Source organism: Xenopus tropicalis, chromosome 7 (genome assembly GCF_000004195.4).
Source record: "Xenopus tropicalis strain Nigerian chromosome 7, UCB_Xtro_10.0, whole genome shotgun sequence".
NCBI lineage: Eukaryota > Metazoa > Chordata > Amphibia > Anura > Pipidae > Xenopus > Xenopus tropicalis.
In genome coordinates this window covers 6,065,345-6,082,256 of record NC_030683.2, presented here as the reverse complement: position 1 = coordinate 6,082,256, position 16,912 = coordinate 6,065,345, and the positions used below count along the sequence as shown (strand labels likewise).

Here is a 16,912-nt window from a genome sequence, read left to right as displayed (position 1 = left end):
AGTACCTGTGTATAGTGCCTGTGTATAGTACCTGTGTATAGTGCCTGGGTATAGTGCCTGTGTATATAGTACCTGTGTATAGTGCCTGTGTATAGTGCCTGTGTATAGTACCTGTGTATAGTGCCTGGGTATAGTGCCTGTGTATATAGTACCTGTGTATAGTGCCTGTGTATAGTACCTGTGTATAGTGCCTGGGTATAGTGCCTGTGTATATAGTACCTGTGTATAGTACCTGTGTATAGTGCCTGTGTATAGTACCTGTGTATAGTGCCTGGGTATAGTGCCTGTGTATATAGTACCTGTGTATAGTACCTGTGTATAGTGCCTGTGTATAGTGCCTGTGTATAGTGCCTGGGTATAGTACCTGTGTATAGTGCCTGTGTATAGTACCTGTGTATAGTACCTGTGGGATGAAAACTGCAGCAAAAGTTGAGAGTTGGTTCTTAGGTAAAGTTACAGCTTCTTTTCAGTCTTCATTTCTGTTTCCAGTTTGCAAAATCTCCCGATCCCTGTGTGCATCTGTGCTCTGATTGGTCAATTTTACTGTCTGTCAAGGAAGCTGTGCTCTGATTGGAGAATTCACAAGAAGAAAGATCCAATCGGAGCACAGCAAAAACGGGCTTGAGGGGAAAGTGCAGAAACGGAGTAAGGTTTTTGTTTTTTTGCTACTTTTCCAGGGGGGGGCAAGTGCCCCCTCTTGCCCCCTTCTGTGGACGCCCATGCCCATATCCTATACGCACACAGTAACTGTATAATATATAGGCACGGTGTAACCCCCATATCCTATACACACAGTAACTGTATAATATATAGGCACGGTGTAACCCCCATATCCTATACACACAGTAACTGTATAATATATAGGCACAGTGTAACCCCCATATCCTATACACACAGTAACTGTATAATATATAGGCACGGTGTAACCCCCATATCCTATACACACAGTAACTGTATAATATATAGGCACAGTGTAAACCCCCATATCCTATACACACAGTAACTGTATAATATATAGGCACAGTGTAACCCCCATATCCTATACACACAGTAACTGTATAATATATAGGCACAGTGTAACCCCCATATCCTATACACACAGTAACTGTATAATATATAGGCACGGCGTAACCCCCATATCCTATACACACAGTAACTGTATAATATATAGGCACAGTGTAACCCCCATATCCTATACACACAGTAACTGTATAATATATAGGCACGGCATGACCCCCATATCCTATACACACAGTAACTGTATAATATATAGGCACAGTGTAACCCCCATATCCTATACACACAGTAACTGTATAATATATAGGCACAGTGTAACCCCCATATCCTATACACACAGTAACTGTATAATATATAGGCACGGTGTAACCCCCATATCCTATACACACAGTAACTGTATAATCATATAGGCACAGTGTAACCCCATACCCTATACACACAGTAACTGTATAATATATAGGCACAGTGTAACCCCCATATCCTATACACACAGTAACTGTATAATATATAGGCACGGCATGACCCCCATATCCTATACACACAGTAACTGTATAATATATAGGCACAGTGTAACCCCCATATCCTATACACACAGTAACTGTATAATATATAGGCACAGTGTAACCCCCATATCCTATACACACAGTAACTGTATAATATATAGGCACGGTGTAACCCCCATATCCTATACACACAGTAACTGTATAAATATATAGGCACAGTGTAACCCCCATATCCTATACACACAGTAACTGTATAATATATAGGCACAGTGTAACCCCCATATCCTATACACACAGTAACTGTATAATATATAGGCACGGTGTAACCCCCATATCCTATACACACAGTAACTGTATAATATATAGCACGGTGTAACCCCCATATCCTATACACACAGTAACTGTTATAATATATAGGCACAGTGTAACCCCCATACCCTATACACACAGTAACTGTATAATATATAGGCACAGTGTAACCCCCATATCCTATACACACAGTAATAGGCACAGTGTAACCCCCATATCCTATACACACAGTAACTGTATAATATATAGGCACAGTGTAACCCCCATATCCTATACACACAGTAATAGGCACAGTGTAACCCCCATATCCTATACACACAGTAACTGTATAATATATAGGCACGGCGTAACCCCCATATCCTATACACACAGTAACTGTATAATATATAGGCACGGCGTAACCCCCATACCCTATACACACAGTAACTGTATAATATATAGGCACAGTGTAACCCCCATATCCTATACACACAGTAACTGTATAATATATAGGCACGGCGTAACCCCCATATCCTATACACACAGTAACTGTATAATATATAGGCACAGTGTAACCCCCAATCCTATACACACAGTAACTGTATAATATATAGGCGTAACCCCCATATCCTATACACACAGTAACTGTATAATATATAGGCACAGTGTAACCCCCATATCCTATACACACAGTAACTGTATAATATATAGGCACAGTGTAACCCCCATATCCTATACACACAGTAACTGTATAATATATAGGCACAGTGTAACCCCCATATCCTATACACACAGTAACTGTATAATATATAGGCACAGTGTAACCCCCATATCCTATACACACAGTAACTGTATAATATATAGGCACAGTGTAACCCCCATATCCTATACACACAGTAACTGTATAATATATAGGCACGGCGTAACCCCCATATCCTATACACACAGTAACTGTATAATATATAGGCACGGCGTAACCCCCATATCCTATACACACAGTAACTGTATAATATATAGGCACGGCGTAACCCCCATATCCTATACACACAGTAACTGTATAATATATAGGCACAGTGTAACCCCCATATCCTATACACACAGTAACTGTATAATATATAGGCACAGTGTAACCCCCATATCCTATACACACAGTAACTGTATAATATATAGGCACAGTGTAACCCCCATATCCTATACACACAGTAACTGTATAATATATAGGCACAGTGTAACCCCCATATCCTATACACACAGTAACTGTATAATATATAGGCACAGTGTAACCCCCATATCCTATACACACAGTAACTGTATAATATATAGGCACAGTGTAACCCCCATATCCTATACACACAGTAACTGTATAATATATAGGCACAGTGTAACCCCCATATCCTATACACACAGTGTTGGAACCATATATTATTTCACGATCCAAGTACAGTTTGCTGTCTTTGCACATCCCTTGTGTTTTAGTGCCCCCTAATGTTGCTATGAGGGTAAAATCAGGGAATAAAGTTTCCTTGGAGTCTGACTGGGGGCCACATATAGAAGTCTACTTATCACCCTACAGAATGCAGCCATGGTTTGTTAAACCTGATTAGGTAAAATATAAAGCACAGGGGGTGAATCTCCCCATGAAACCAAGTCCTTTACATGAGGTTCAGCAGGAGCAGCTCCGCTCTGTATTTCCCTTGTGCTATAAGTACTGAAGGTTTTAGGGTTTATAATGGGCAGGTTTTCTCCCTCATGGAGACAGGGTCGGACTGGGGGGTGCAGGCTCCCGCCCCAGGGGCCCTGCAGGTGCCCCAGCCAGCCCTGTGCCCTACCCCCCCCAGGGGCCCCCCTAACCCCCCCATCCGACGTCCTCCCCGAGCGCGTATAAATTGAACGCGTCAGGGGAGGAACAGTCAGTAGGGGGAGCGCTGGCAAAGGTCGGACTGGACCGCCGGGGCCCACTAGGGCCGGGGCCCACCAGAATTTTTCCCGGTGTCCCGGCGGCCCAGTCCGACCCTGCATGCAGAAGGTAAGTTTAAATTATGTGTGGTCAGTGGAGGGGGTTTGACAGGTCGTGGGGGCCCCTGCAGGGGGTGTGAAGGCTGCGGCGGGGGCTTCTTGAGTGGTGGAGGGGCCCCTGAGGCAGTAGGGTGGGCCCTGCACCCCCCAGTCCAGTCCTGGCTGTATTAGAACTAAAGCCTGTATTGCCAAATTAAGCTTGAGGGAATTCCTACTGATAGGGGAAACATTACTATTGGTTGCACACTTAGGGGCCCATTTACTAAGGTTTTCTGAGAAAAGTTCGATTTTTTTTTTTTAATCTTTCGTTTTTTTCCTAGATTTCCGTATGTGTTTTTTGGCAGTACACAATTGTTTCATTTTTTCTTAAAAGATTTTAGATAATTTGGAATTTTTTAAAAACTCACAAACATTCGAAATTTGTAAAACTTTTTTAGCCAGGTTTAAGCTGCCGAGAACCAATGAGTTCTGTGAAGACTGAGGGGCAGATTTACTAATGCACGAAAGCGTCCGAACGCGTTTTTTCATAATGATCTGTATTTTTGCGACCTTTTAAGTCGCCGTCGCGACTTTTTCCTATGTCCCGTGTTTTTTTCGCCGCCGTTACAACTTTATCGTATATTTTCCACAACTTTTTCGTCGTGAAAAAATCGCATTGCTTTTTCCGCCGTTTAGAATTGCTCAATATGAAAAAATCGCGACAGCGACGAAAAAGTCGCACAAAATATAATAAAGTTGTGACGGCGACGAAAAAATCGCGCAAAATATGAAAAAAAACGCAACGGTTGCAAAATTTTCGTTTCCAATTCGATTTTTTCCCATTCGGGATTCGGATTGGTGGATTAGTAAATGTGCCACTTAGAATAGCAGGGGAATAGAGTAGTCAGTGACAGTCTGTCCTTGGCACATGTTCAAGGGGAAGTTAAACCCATTATTGTTTTCTATTTCACACACTTTCATTATTGTTTTCCAAGAATGAGCACCAATGATCCTAAAATGGCCGCTGGAGCACTTCCTGTTAGTGAAAAATAAAGAGGATTCATGGAAACGAGCAGCCATTTCAATTTCACAATGGCAAAATATTCTTGCATTTCTCTAGAATTTTGTACGACAAACTTACAAATTATCGTGACTATTAAAATTCATCACTGGTCCGGCTTGGGACTCCTCCAGTTACATGGGAGTAGGAGAAACAATAGGTTAGCTGAAAGCAGTTCTAATGTGTAGCGCTGGCTGAAAACTCAGACTCAGGCACACTTTACTGCTGCGCTGCAAGTTGGAGTGATATCCCCTCCCCCCCAGCAGCCGATCAGCAGAACAATGGGAAGGGAGCAAGATAGCAGCTCCCAGTAGGTATCAGAATAGCACTCAATAGTAAGAAATCCAAGTCCGGCTTGGGACTCCTCCAGTTACATGGGAGTAGGAGAAACAATAGGTTAGCTGAAAGCAGTTCTAATGTGTAGCGCTGGCTGAAAGCTCAGACTCAGGCACACTTTACTGCTGCGCTGCAAGTTGGAGTGATATCCCCCCCCTCACCCCCCGCAGCCGATCAGCAGAACAATGGGAAGGGAGCAAGATAGCAGCTCCCAGTAGGTATCAGAATAGCACTCAATAGTAGGAAATCCTCCAGTTACATGGGAGTAGGAGAAACAATAGGTTAGCTGAAAGCAGTTCTAATGTGTAGTGCTGGCTCCTTCTGAAAGCTCAGACTCAGGCACACTTTACTGCTGCGCTGCAAGTTGGAGTGATATCCCCTCCCCCCCCAGCAGCCGATCAGCAGATCAATGGGAAGGGAGCAAGATAGCAGCTCCCAGTAGGTATCAGAATAGCACTCAATAGTAAGAAATCCAAGTCCGGCTTGGGACTCCTCCAGTTACATGGGAGTAGGAGAAACAATAGGTTAGCTGAAAGCAGTTCTAATGTGTAGCGCTGGCTGAAAGCTCAGACTCAGGCACAAGGCACTGAGATGGCGCCTACACACCAATATTACAGCTACAAATACATTTGTTGGTTCAAGAATAAAAGTTTAAATGGCAGAGGGAATTATTTGCTGTAAGTGTAATTTAGAAATAAAAGTACCCTATAAAAATTATGACAGAATCCATTTAATGACTTTACTTCAGAACTCAGTAAGTTTAGGGCATACAAACCATATGTGCAGGTCATTACCTTCTTCTGTCCCATGTCTACACAGCAAGATGTAGCTATTGGGTTACATTTTGTGTAATTTCGCTGGGGTGTGGTGCCATCTAGTGGCTAATTTAAAAATGTATCTCTCTTATTCTCATAGCTCTGGATGATTTGTGAATTGAGACAAAAATTTGTTTCCCAAAATTGTGGGGATATTGTACTACCAAGCGCAGTTTTATGACAAAATAGAAGGATCTTCAGGGAAAGGGAAGGGACCTCTGCCATTAGCTTCTACATGAACTCAGCAAGTTTAAACACAGCAAATGGTCAGAGTTGGATTTTTAGCTGTTTAAACACATGGTAAATCTTAAAAAAGCCAGAGTGTTTTTTATCTGCAAATTTGAACACTAAAAACCAAAATCAATAAAAAAAAATTTGATGGTTAGTAAATTGGCCCCTAGGTACCTTTCATATTACATTTTAGCTGCAATGCCCTGAGACAAACAGTAGATGGAGCCTTTTATATTACATTTTAGCTGCAATGCCCTGAGACAAACAGTAGATGGAGCCTTTCATAGTACATTTTAGCTGCAATGCCCTGAGACAAACAGTAGATGAAGCCTTTTATATTACATTTTAGCTGCAATGCCCTGAGACAAACAGTAGATGGAGCCTTTTATATTACATTTTAGCTGCAATGCCCTGAGACAAACAGTAGATGAAGCCTTTTATATTACATTTTAGCTGCAATGCCCTGAGACAAACAGTAGATGAAGCCTGTTATATTACATTTTAGCTGCAATGCCCTGAGACAAACAGTAGATGGAGACCTTACACCACTAAAGCATTTTTGGAATACTAACCAGTCTCTCTTCATTAGTCCCCAGCACTTTAAATGGCTCATAAGAGGTAACATAAACCATAAAAAGTGGTTTCAATAGATAACCTGGGCATCTGCAGGGCACCCCCACAATCTGCAGTAGGGAAGAAATCCACTGGATGAATCTAGTGTTTGATTCCATTCGTTTAAAGGGTAAGTGAAACTATACCTAACAGGCGGGGTCCTTCAGGAAAGGGTCTATACCATGAAGCCAACAGGCGGGGTTCTTCGGGAAGGGGCCTATACCATGAAGCTAACAGGCAGGGTTCTTCGGGAAGGGGCCTATATCATGAAGCTAACAGGCGGGGTCCTTCAGGAAAGGCTCTATACCATGAAGCTAACAGGCGGGGTCCTTCAGGAAAGGGTCTATACCATGAAGCTAACAGGTGGGTCCTTCAGGAAAGGGTCTATACCATGAAGCTAACAGGTGGGTCCTTCAGGAAAGGGTCTATACCATGAAGCTAACAGGCGGGGTCCTTCAGGAAAGGGCCTTTACCATGAAGCTAACAGATGGGGTCCTTCAGGAAAGGGTCTATACCATTATATTGTAATTGCACTTATATTGTAATGTCACCCACTGTGACCTACAGCACTTATATTTGCCTATTTGTGTCTGTTAGTTACCCCTCCCATATAGATTGTAAGCTCTACGGGGCAGGGACCTCCTTCCTCTTGTGTCCTCGACTCTTAACTTATTGCTGCTGTATTTATTGTTATACTTTGTATTTATCTATTATCTTATTAACCCCCTGTTTGTATTAATGTATTCTACTGCACAGCGCTTTATAAATAAAGATATACATACATACATACATGAAGCTAACAGGTGGGTCCTTCAGGAAAGGGTCTATAGCATGATGTTAACAAGTTGGTCCTTCAGGAAAGGGTCTATACCATGATGTTAACAAGTTGGTCCTTCAGGAAAGGGTCTATACCATGAAGCTAACAGGAGGGGTCCTTTAGGAAAGGGCCTGTACAATGGAGGTAACGGGTGGAGTCCTTCGGGAAAGAGCCTATACCATGAGGTTAACAGGTGGGTTCCTTTGGGAAAGGGCTTATACCATGAAGCTAACAGGTGGGGTCCTTCAGGAAAAAGCCTATACCATGAAGCTAACAGGTGGGGTCCTTCATGAAAAAGCCTATACCATGAGGTTAACAGGTGGGGTCCTTTGGGAAAGAGCCTATACCATGAAGCTAACAGGTGGGGTCCTTCATGAAAAAGCCTATACCATGAGGTTAACAGGTAGGGTCCTTCGGGAAAGGGTCTATACTATGATGTTAACAAGTGGGTCCTTCAGGAAAGGGTCTATACCATGAAGCTAACAGGAGGGGTCCTTTAGGAAAGGGCCTGTACCATGAAGGTAACGGGTGGAGTCCTTCGGGAAAGAGCCTATACCATGAGGTTAACAGGTGGGGTCCTTTGGGAAAGGGCCTATACCATGAAGCTAACAGGACGGGTCCTTCAGGAAAAAGCCTATACCATGAGGTTAACATGTGGAGTCCTTTGGGAAAGGGCCTATACCATGAAGCTTACAGGAGGGGTCCTTCAGGAAAAAGCCTATACCATGAGGTTAACAGGTGGGGTCCTTCGGGAAAGAGCCTATACCATGAAGCTAACAGGCGGGGTCCTTTAGGAAATTTTCTATACCATGAAGGTAACGGGTGGGGTCCTTCGGGAAAGGGCCTATACCATGAGGCTTACAGGAGGGGCCTTTCATGAAAGGTTTTGACCCACCAAACTAGGAACTTCCCGGTAGAGTTGCCACCTTTGCCAGGTTATAAATGCAGACAAAGGAGCGTGCATGATGACCTTGGTGCTGTATGTCTCCAATGTCACCACGCAAACCGCTAACATCATCACACAATGTTATCACACGATGACGTTTCTGCCTGCGTGATGACGTTGGGGGTGGGGTAATTGAGTCTGCTAGGTGCAATTGGGAGGATTTCTGCCCACTTTTTAGAAAGTTGAAAACTAGGCAGAATGTTTTGACCTGGACAGTCCCATGAAAAACCAGGCCGTCTGGGTCAAAACCGGACCGGTGGCAAGCCTTCTTCCAGGAGACACCTCCTCCCACATCCCCTTCCCCCCATCCCCAGGCCTTTATCCCAGCCACCTTCTCAAACCTGCCATTAGCCAAATATTACAGCCATCAAGTAGGGTCATTCTTTTTTTTTACTATTTGCTAATCTCAGACTATAATGTTCTGCGATGTTCTCCCACCCTCCGCTCAGGTTCCAGGTCAGTGAAGCCACCGCGGAACCTCACACCTAGGCCGACACCCCTGGGGATTATACACTTATAAATGTCATAAAGTGTCTTGATCCTGTGCTACCGGCCCCTCGGAATCCCCGCATTCCTCCCCAGGACACATATCTCATTTTCTCTCCTGCATTGCCCCCCCCCCCCCCCCCCGCTCCATTCCAGCTGAAAGAAAATTGCTTTAAAATGATCCTTAAATTAGGAGCAGACATTGCTGGGGTTTAGTGTTCCTTGGCAGAGGGACAGCGGCGCGGCCTTCCCATTCACCATAATTGGGGGGGCTGCCTCGGAGCACAATGAGGTGGCAGAGACATCTGCTTGCAATCAGGCCCGGCGCTAGTAAATGCTGTTATTGTATGTAATCTCTTTATGGGGGCGCATAATGCGGCGGCTGATGATGATATTTAGGGAAAGCTCCTCTCAAAGCTGACAAATCCGCTGGTATCCTATGTGGCGGGATGATGGGCAAATATGGCGGGATGATAATGTTACCCGCGGTTACACCGTGGGGGTATAACTCGTCTCTGAGAGTGGGCTAAAGGGTCATAATCTTAAAGGGGTGGGTCCCCATTAAGGTAACTGTTTAGAACTGCCTATTTCAAGCAACTTTTCAATTGGTCTTCATTAATTATTTGTTATAGTTTTTGAATTATTAGCCTTTTTCTTCCAACTATCTGCAGTTTTTAATAGGGGTCGCTGACCCCGGCAACCAAAAAACTATTGCTCCAGTGTGTGAGGCTCCAGTTGTATTGTTATTGTTACTTCTTCATATATTCATATACCAGTTTCTCATTCAAACTGCCCCCCTGGTCGCTAAGGTCATTTGGACCCTAGCAACCAGAGAACTGCTGAAACTCCAAACTGCGGAGCTGCTGAACAAGTAGTGAAATAATAAAAAATGAAGACCAATTGCAAATTGTTTCATTGTGCAATAACTCAAAGGAGAACAAGTATAAAGGATGCCAAGGTGCCCCCATTGGCTACACAATGTCCTCCGGTGGGTGGCAATTGGTCACTGCCCACCTCCATGATTAGAACCAAGGCCTTGGGTGGGGAGGGGGGCCCCAAACCATGAATGTTCTTCCAGAAATGTCTGACCGCCTCTGCCTTAGGGGAAACGCAAGCAGAAAACAGCACAGAGGGGGCTAAACTGGATAATGCTGCTATTAAAGGAAATTACAGCCGTCATATTTAGGGAGCATTCTGTGTTTTTTTCACTTGAAATGGAATATTCCGTGGCAGGGTTGGCGGCCGGCTTGTCCCCTGGTAAGGAAAGTACTGGGAGAGACCAAGTTTTCATCAAAGGCCTCATATAAATTGGCTGAACCTTCTGGCGCACCCTGTTGGCTGAACATCGCCATAGACAAATCCGGCCACTAGAGGGCGCCCAATGCTTAGTCTGTTGTACAATTTCTGCCTCATCGCCAATATGGGACAAACACTTGCATTTCATTGGTTCATTTCTCCCAGACAAAACCTACTGTTCATAAAAGGGCAGGTACATGTTTAATTATAAAGGAATGGGAGGGGCTGTGTAAGGTGATAGGTCAGGTGGGGCATAACTGGGACGTGGCTAGTGTAGACATTTTTGCCCATGCCCACTTTTTGTGGCCAAAGAGAGCCCCCCTGAAGCCCGCCCGAGTTACCTGCCCCTCTGCCTGCGCCACCTGCCCCTCCGCCTCCATCCAGGGGGGGGGGGTTCCGATGCCTATGGATGTTACTGAGAAACAAATGTAAATCATAACCGTGTAATGTCCAGTGCTGCCCAGTTGGTCTGGGACTCTGGGGCCCACCAGATATCAGGGGCCCCCTCTTACTGCAACTAGATGTATATCCAACTCAACCCACCATAAGGCTACCTCTTAAAGGGGCAGTTCACCTAACTTTTAGTATGTTATAGAATGGCCAATTCTAAGCAACTTTTCAATTGGTCTTCATTATTTATGTGTTATAATTTTTTAATTATTTGCCTTCTTCTTCCAACTCTTTTTATATAGGGGTCACTGACCCCGGCAGCGAAAAACCTATTGCTCTGTGAGGCTCCAGTTTTATTGTTATTGTTACTTTTTGTAACTTTCTTTTCTAATCAGCCCCTCTCCTATTCATATATCAGCCTCTCTTCCAAACCACTCCCTGGTTGCTAAGGTAAGTTGAACCCTAGCAACCAAATAGCTGCTAAATCTCCAAACCGCAGAGCTGCTGAACTGAAAAGGAAATAACTACAAAGCTACAAATAATAAAAAATGAAGACCAATTGCAAATTGTCTCAGTAACTCAGTAGTCTCAGCTAACTAAAAGGTCATCATTAACCCTCCGTTGGCCATCATGCAGAGGGTAGATTGTGTACAGTTGAGGGACGATGAAGAAGAGTAAAGGGGGTGGGTGGAAGAGTGCTCAGAACTAAAGTGGGGGGATCTGGCCAGGGCCGGCCTTATAAACTGTGGGGCCCAATTGGGACCATATTGGCGGGGCCCCTACACAAGGTGTTGCTGACTGGCACAGGGTTCCAGGGCTGGGGGGGCAAATAGTCCCTGCCCCTCGCTCAATGACTGACAGTGTAACCCCAGCCTTTTCCCCTCTCTTTCTCTTGTTCCATTGGCCCCCAACATTTTCATGTGGCCCCCAAGCACTGGGCACTCGACATACTATATACAGTGATTATTAGCCCCCCAAGCACTTTTAATGGCCCAGAACACATAGCAGCATTATGGGGCAATCACTGTTGGGGGCAGGCTGGGCAGCTTCATGTGCTTATTCCCCCTGGTGCGGGGCACTAGTTGGGCCCAATAGGTGTAATTAGCCCTAGGCCGGCCCCGGACCTGGCATACAGGGATGAGTTAGTTGCCATCATTTGTTCCATTTTGGGTCACAAAGCGTCGATGCCGGAGACGTCTCGCTGACCACTCGCCAGGCTCTGACTGGGCACCGACTGGGAGGATTCACTCCCCAAACTGGCGAGATGGGCTGAGCGTGCCGGAGTAACTGGGACAGCCCGGGGCAAAGAGGAGCCTCAGGGGGGGGGAATCGGCAGAGTCTGGGAAGATCAAATGCACCAACTGTTCCTCAAAACCACAAGGCGCGGAGTATTCCGGCCCCGGCAGCTTTATGTGATTTTACCCTTCTTCTAAAATATGGATTTTTTATGAGACCTGCTGAGCTGGCATGGGATGAACCCAACGCTCGCGGCTAATCCCAAACAGATAGACCCGGCAGGGCCCAGAAACTCCTGCTTAAAGGGGAACTAGCACCAAAGCTTATTCTGTACGTCAAGCCTATAAAGCCCCGCGGGCAAGCTCAGCTTAAGTGCCCAATTCACCATTGTGTGGCCTCCTCCGGGGCTCCCTCAGCTGGTGCAAAAGGAATTCTGTACCTTATTCAGTAGGTCAACTTTTAGTATGGCCAATTCTAAGCAGCTTTTCCATTGGTCTTCATTTTGCATTTGTTATAGTTTTTGAATTATTTGCCTTCTTCTTGTGACTCTTTGCAGCTTTCAAATGGGGGTCACTGACCCCGGCAGCCAAACCCTATTGCTCTGTGAGGCTCCAGTTTTATTGTTATTGTTACTTTTTATTCCTTATCTCCCTATTCCACCCCTCTCCTATTCATATACCAGTCTCTCGTTCAAACCACTCCATGGTTGCTAAGGTCAGTTGGACCTTAGCAACCAGATAGCTACTAACATTCCAAACTGGAGAGCTGCTGAAAAAAAAGTGAAATAACAAAAAAACTAAACAAAAATAGTAAAAAATGAAGACCAATTGCAAATTTTCAGAATATTACTCTCTACATCATACTAATAGTTCACTCAAAATTCCCATGTACCCCTCATTTTTTTTTCTAGTCCTACCTGTACTTGTGAATGAGGCTCAATAGTAATACAATGTAATTCCTCCCCCCCCCAACCCCCAAGAATTCTCAATGAGAGTTGGAAGAAGAATTTGTGTAGCAAAGTGCAGCTCCTCCTCGCCGAGCGCTTCCCACCCCCCCGACCCCTCGCTGGTAACATGCGAAGCAACATCTGGACGGCTGCTCCTATACAGAGGGCTCGGCGCGGCCACTAATGCGCCGTGAAATACGGCCTGTTTGATGCCAAACTCGCCGCGGCCCCACAGATACAATGGGGATTGTTTCCCAAGAAGAGCGAAACAATGGGTCGTATTTGTTTGTTTGCACAGATTTACGACCCCCTAATTATCCCCTAATAAAATACAGTTGTAATGAAAATTATATGGGTGGGGATGGTGTAAGTAATCCTTACTGTATGTCACTATGGCAAAAGGTACAGGGTTGGACTGGGGTACCTGGGGCCCATTAGGGAACCTCACCCCCATAGGCTGACAAAACAGATAAGCACGCCTGCTGCCAACCCCCAGCTGTCACCATTGCCCAACCCCCAGCTGTCATCATTGCCCAACCCCCAGCTGTTGCCACTGCCCACCCTGTGCTACATACATGGCCATCTATACAAAATATTATTCTTACTAACATATTACTCAGCGCTGTACAATGAATGGGAGTATACACTGAGCATACAGATTTACATACAAAAACAACCAATAATCGATACGAGAAATAAAGAGGGCCCAAAAAAGCTTACAATCTGGGGCCTAAGGTGAAAGTAAAGCTTGAAGTCCCATAAAATGCACCAAGTATAGTGCACTAGTGAAAATTGCTTTAGCGTCATAATTAACCAGGCATGCCAATATAATCACTACAGAACATGGATAACGAGCACATTAACCCCAGGTATGCCAGTATTATCACTACAGAAAATGAATAATGAACACATTAAGCCCAGGTATGTCAGTATAATCACTACAGATAATGAATAACAAGCATATTAACCCCAGATACACCAGTATACTGACTACCTAAAAAGAACAACAAGTATATTAAACCCAGACATGCCACTATAATCCCTACAGAAGATGGATTAGAATTTTAACCCCAGACATGCCATTATAATTACTACAGAAAATGGATAACAAGCATTTTAACCCCAGACATGCCATTATAATTACTACAGAAAATGGATAACAAGCATTTTAACCCCAGACATGCCATTATATTTACTACTGAAAATGCATAACAAGGATATTAACCCCATATATCCCAGTAAAATCACTGCCAAAAATGGATAATATTAACCGCAGACCTGCCAGTGTGATCACTACAGAAAATGGATTAGCATATTAACCACGGACAAGTCAATAAGATCATGGCAAAAATGGGCAATGAGCACTCAAGTATCCCCAGACATGCCTGTAGGTTTTAACCAAATTAAAAAAAAAAGGGTCAGGCAGCAAAAGTGGCCCTGTCCCGAGGTGGTACCTGCAGGGCCCTGTTATGCACCCGTCATAGTGATGGGCGAATCCGTTCTGTTTTGTGTTGCTGGAAATTTTGCAAAACGTACTGGAGTTTTTTTTTGTGGCAACTTTTTCAGTGCACAATACGTTGTTTTTCTTTTACAATTTCTTTGAAATTCCACCAGAGGGCAGCGGAGGATAGTGAATGTCTCAGGGAAGGGTGTTATTCCTATGTTCTGGGTATTAATCCAAGTGCAGGAATTTGTATCCTTGTGTTCAGAAGGCACCAGTGCCCATATGGCCATCGGCCCACCGGGCATAAAATAGGGTTCGACAAGTTCCACTTGGCATAAAACCTGCCTTTAACCCGAGTGAAAGCAAAGCTTCATAGGGAGAAGCTTGACTTCTTTGCAGGAAACACAAATGGATGGAGCTAGGGCATCTTCTACTGGCCAAAGCTATATCCTCCCCAAACTAAGGAGTATATGGATACTGGGAAGTTGTATCAGGAGTCAGAACCAGCAGTGCAGGGAAGGGAAAGGGACAGACACAGTGACAGTTACACATAACTATAAACCCAGTGAGAATGAGGAATGAATGGATACTGGGAAGTTGTATCAGGAGTCAGAACCAGCAGTGCAGGGAAGGGAAAGGGACAGGCACAGTGACAGTTACACATAACTATAAACCCAGTGAGAATGAGGAATGAATGGATATTGGGGAGTTGTATCAGGAGTCAGAACCAGCAGTGCAGGGAAGGGAAAGGGACAGACACAGTGACAGTTACACATAACTATAAACCCAGTGAGAATGAGGAATGAATGGATAATGGGGAGTTGTATCAGGAGTCAGAACCAGTAGTGCAGGGAAGGGAAAGGGACAGACACAGTGACAGTTACACATAACTATAAACCCAGTGAGAATGAGGAATGAATGGATATTGGGGAGTTGTATCAGGAGTCAGAACCAGCAGTGCAGGGAAGGGAAAGGGACAGACACAGTGACAGTTACACATAACTATAAACCCAGTGAGAATGAGGAATGAATGGGTATTGGGGAGTTGTATCAGGAGTCAGAACCAGCAGTGCAGGGAAGGGAAAGGGACAGACACAGTGACAGTTACACATAACTATAAACCCAGTGAGAATGAGGAATGAATGGGTATTGGGGAGTTGTATCAGGAGTCAGAACCAGCAGTGCAGGGAAGGGAAAGGGACAGACACAGTGACAGTTACACATAACTATAAACCCAGTGAGAATGAGGAATGAATGGATATTGGGGAGTTGTATCAGGAGTCAGAACCAGCAGTGCAGGGAAGGGAAAGGGACAGACACAGTGACAGTTACACATAACTATAAACCCAGTGAGAATGAGGAATGAATGGATATTGGGGAGTTGTATCAGGAGTCAGAACCAGCAGTGCAGGGAAGGGAAAGGGACAGGCACAGTGACAGTTACACATAACTATAAACCCAGTGAGAATGAGGAATGAATGGGTATTGGGGAGTTGTATCAGGAGTCAGAACCAGCAGTGCAGGGAAGGGAAAGGGACAGACACAGTGACAGTTACACATAACTATAAACCCAGGGAGAATGAGGAATGAATGGGTATTGGGGAGTTGTATCAGGAGTCAGAACCAGCAGTGCAGGGAAGGGAAAGGGACAGACACAGTGACAGTTACACATAACTATAAACCCAGTGAGAATGAGGAATGAATGGGTATTGGGGAGTTGTATCAGGAGTCAGAACCAGCAGTGCAGGGAAGGGAAAGGGACAGACACAGTGACAGTTACACATAACTATAAACCCAGAGAGAATGAGGAATGAATGGGTATTGGGGAGTTGTATCAGGAGTCAGAACCAGCAGTGCAGGGAAGGGAAAGGGACAGACACAGTGACAGTTACACATAACTATAAACCCAGTGAGAATGAGGAATGAATGGGTATTGGGGAGTTGTATCAGGAGTCAGAACCAGCAGTGCAGGGAAGGGAAAGGGACAGACACAGTGACAGTTACACATAACTATAAACCCAGGGAGAATGAGGAATGAATGGGTATTGGGGAGTTGTATCAGGAGTCAGAACCAGCAGTGCAGGGAAGGGAAAGGGACAGACACAGTGACAGTTACACATAACTATAAACCCAGTGAGAATGAGGAATGAATGGATATTGGGGAGTTGTATCAGGAGTCAGAACCAGCAGTGCAGGGAAGGGAAAGGGACAGACACAGTGACAGTTACACATAACTATAAACCCAGTGAGAATGAGGAATGAATGGGTATTGGGGAGGTAGAGGGGACTATCTGGATGACGCAGATGGAAGCGAAACTGCCACCGATACGCCACAACACTCATGTTTGGATATTTTGCTATTTCCAGAGAAAGAGTGGCCGCCCTGTCACTCAAGCGAGGGAGAGAATTTGGGGCATTTGAGTGGCGCAGGGAGCGGGCGGCGCTGTCAGTGAGATAAATAGCTGCTCAATGGTGGAACGAGCCTGGCGCAGGA

The 16,912-nt window shown here is 44.8% G+C and overlaps 1 protein-coding gene across 1 annotated transcript in view; it reads left to right on the top strand.

The window, feature by feature from the left end:
* Positions 1-8,483: 8,483 nt before the first annotated feature.
* fam204a (family with sequence similarity 204 member A) overlaps positions 8,484-16,912 on the top strand; it is an 85,610-nt gene continuing 77,181 nt past the window's right edge. Inside the window, exon 1 of the mRNA XM_031905738.1 lies at positions 8,484-8,489. Within this exon, the coding sequence (XP_031761598.1) occupies positions 8,484-8,489 (6 nt within the window). The remainder of the gene's footprint in view (positions 8,490-16,912) is intronic.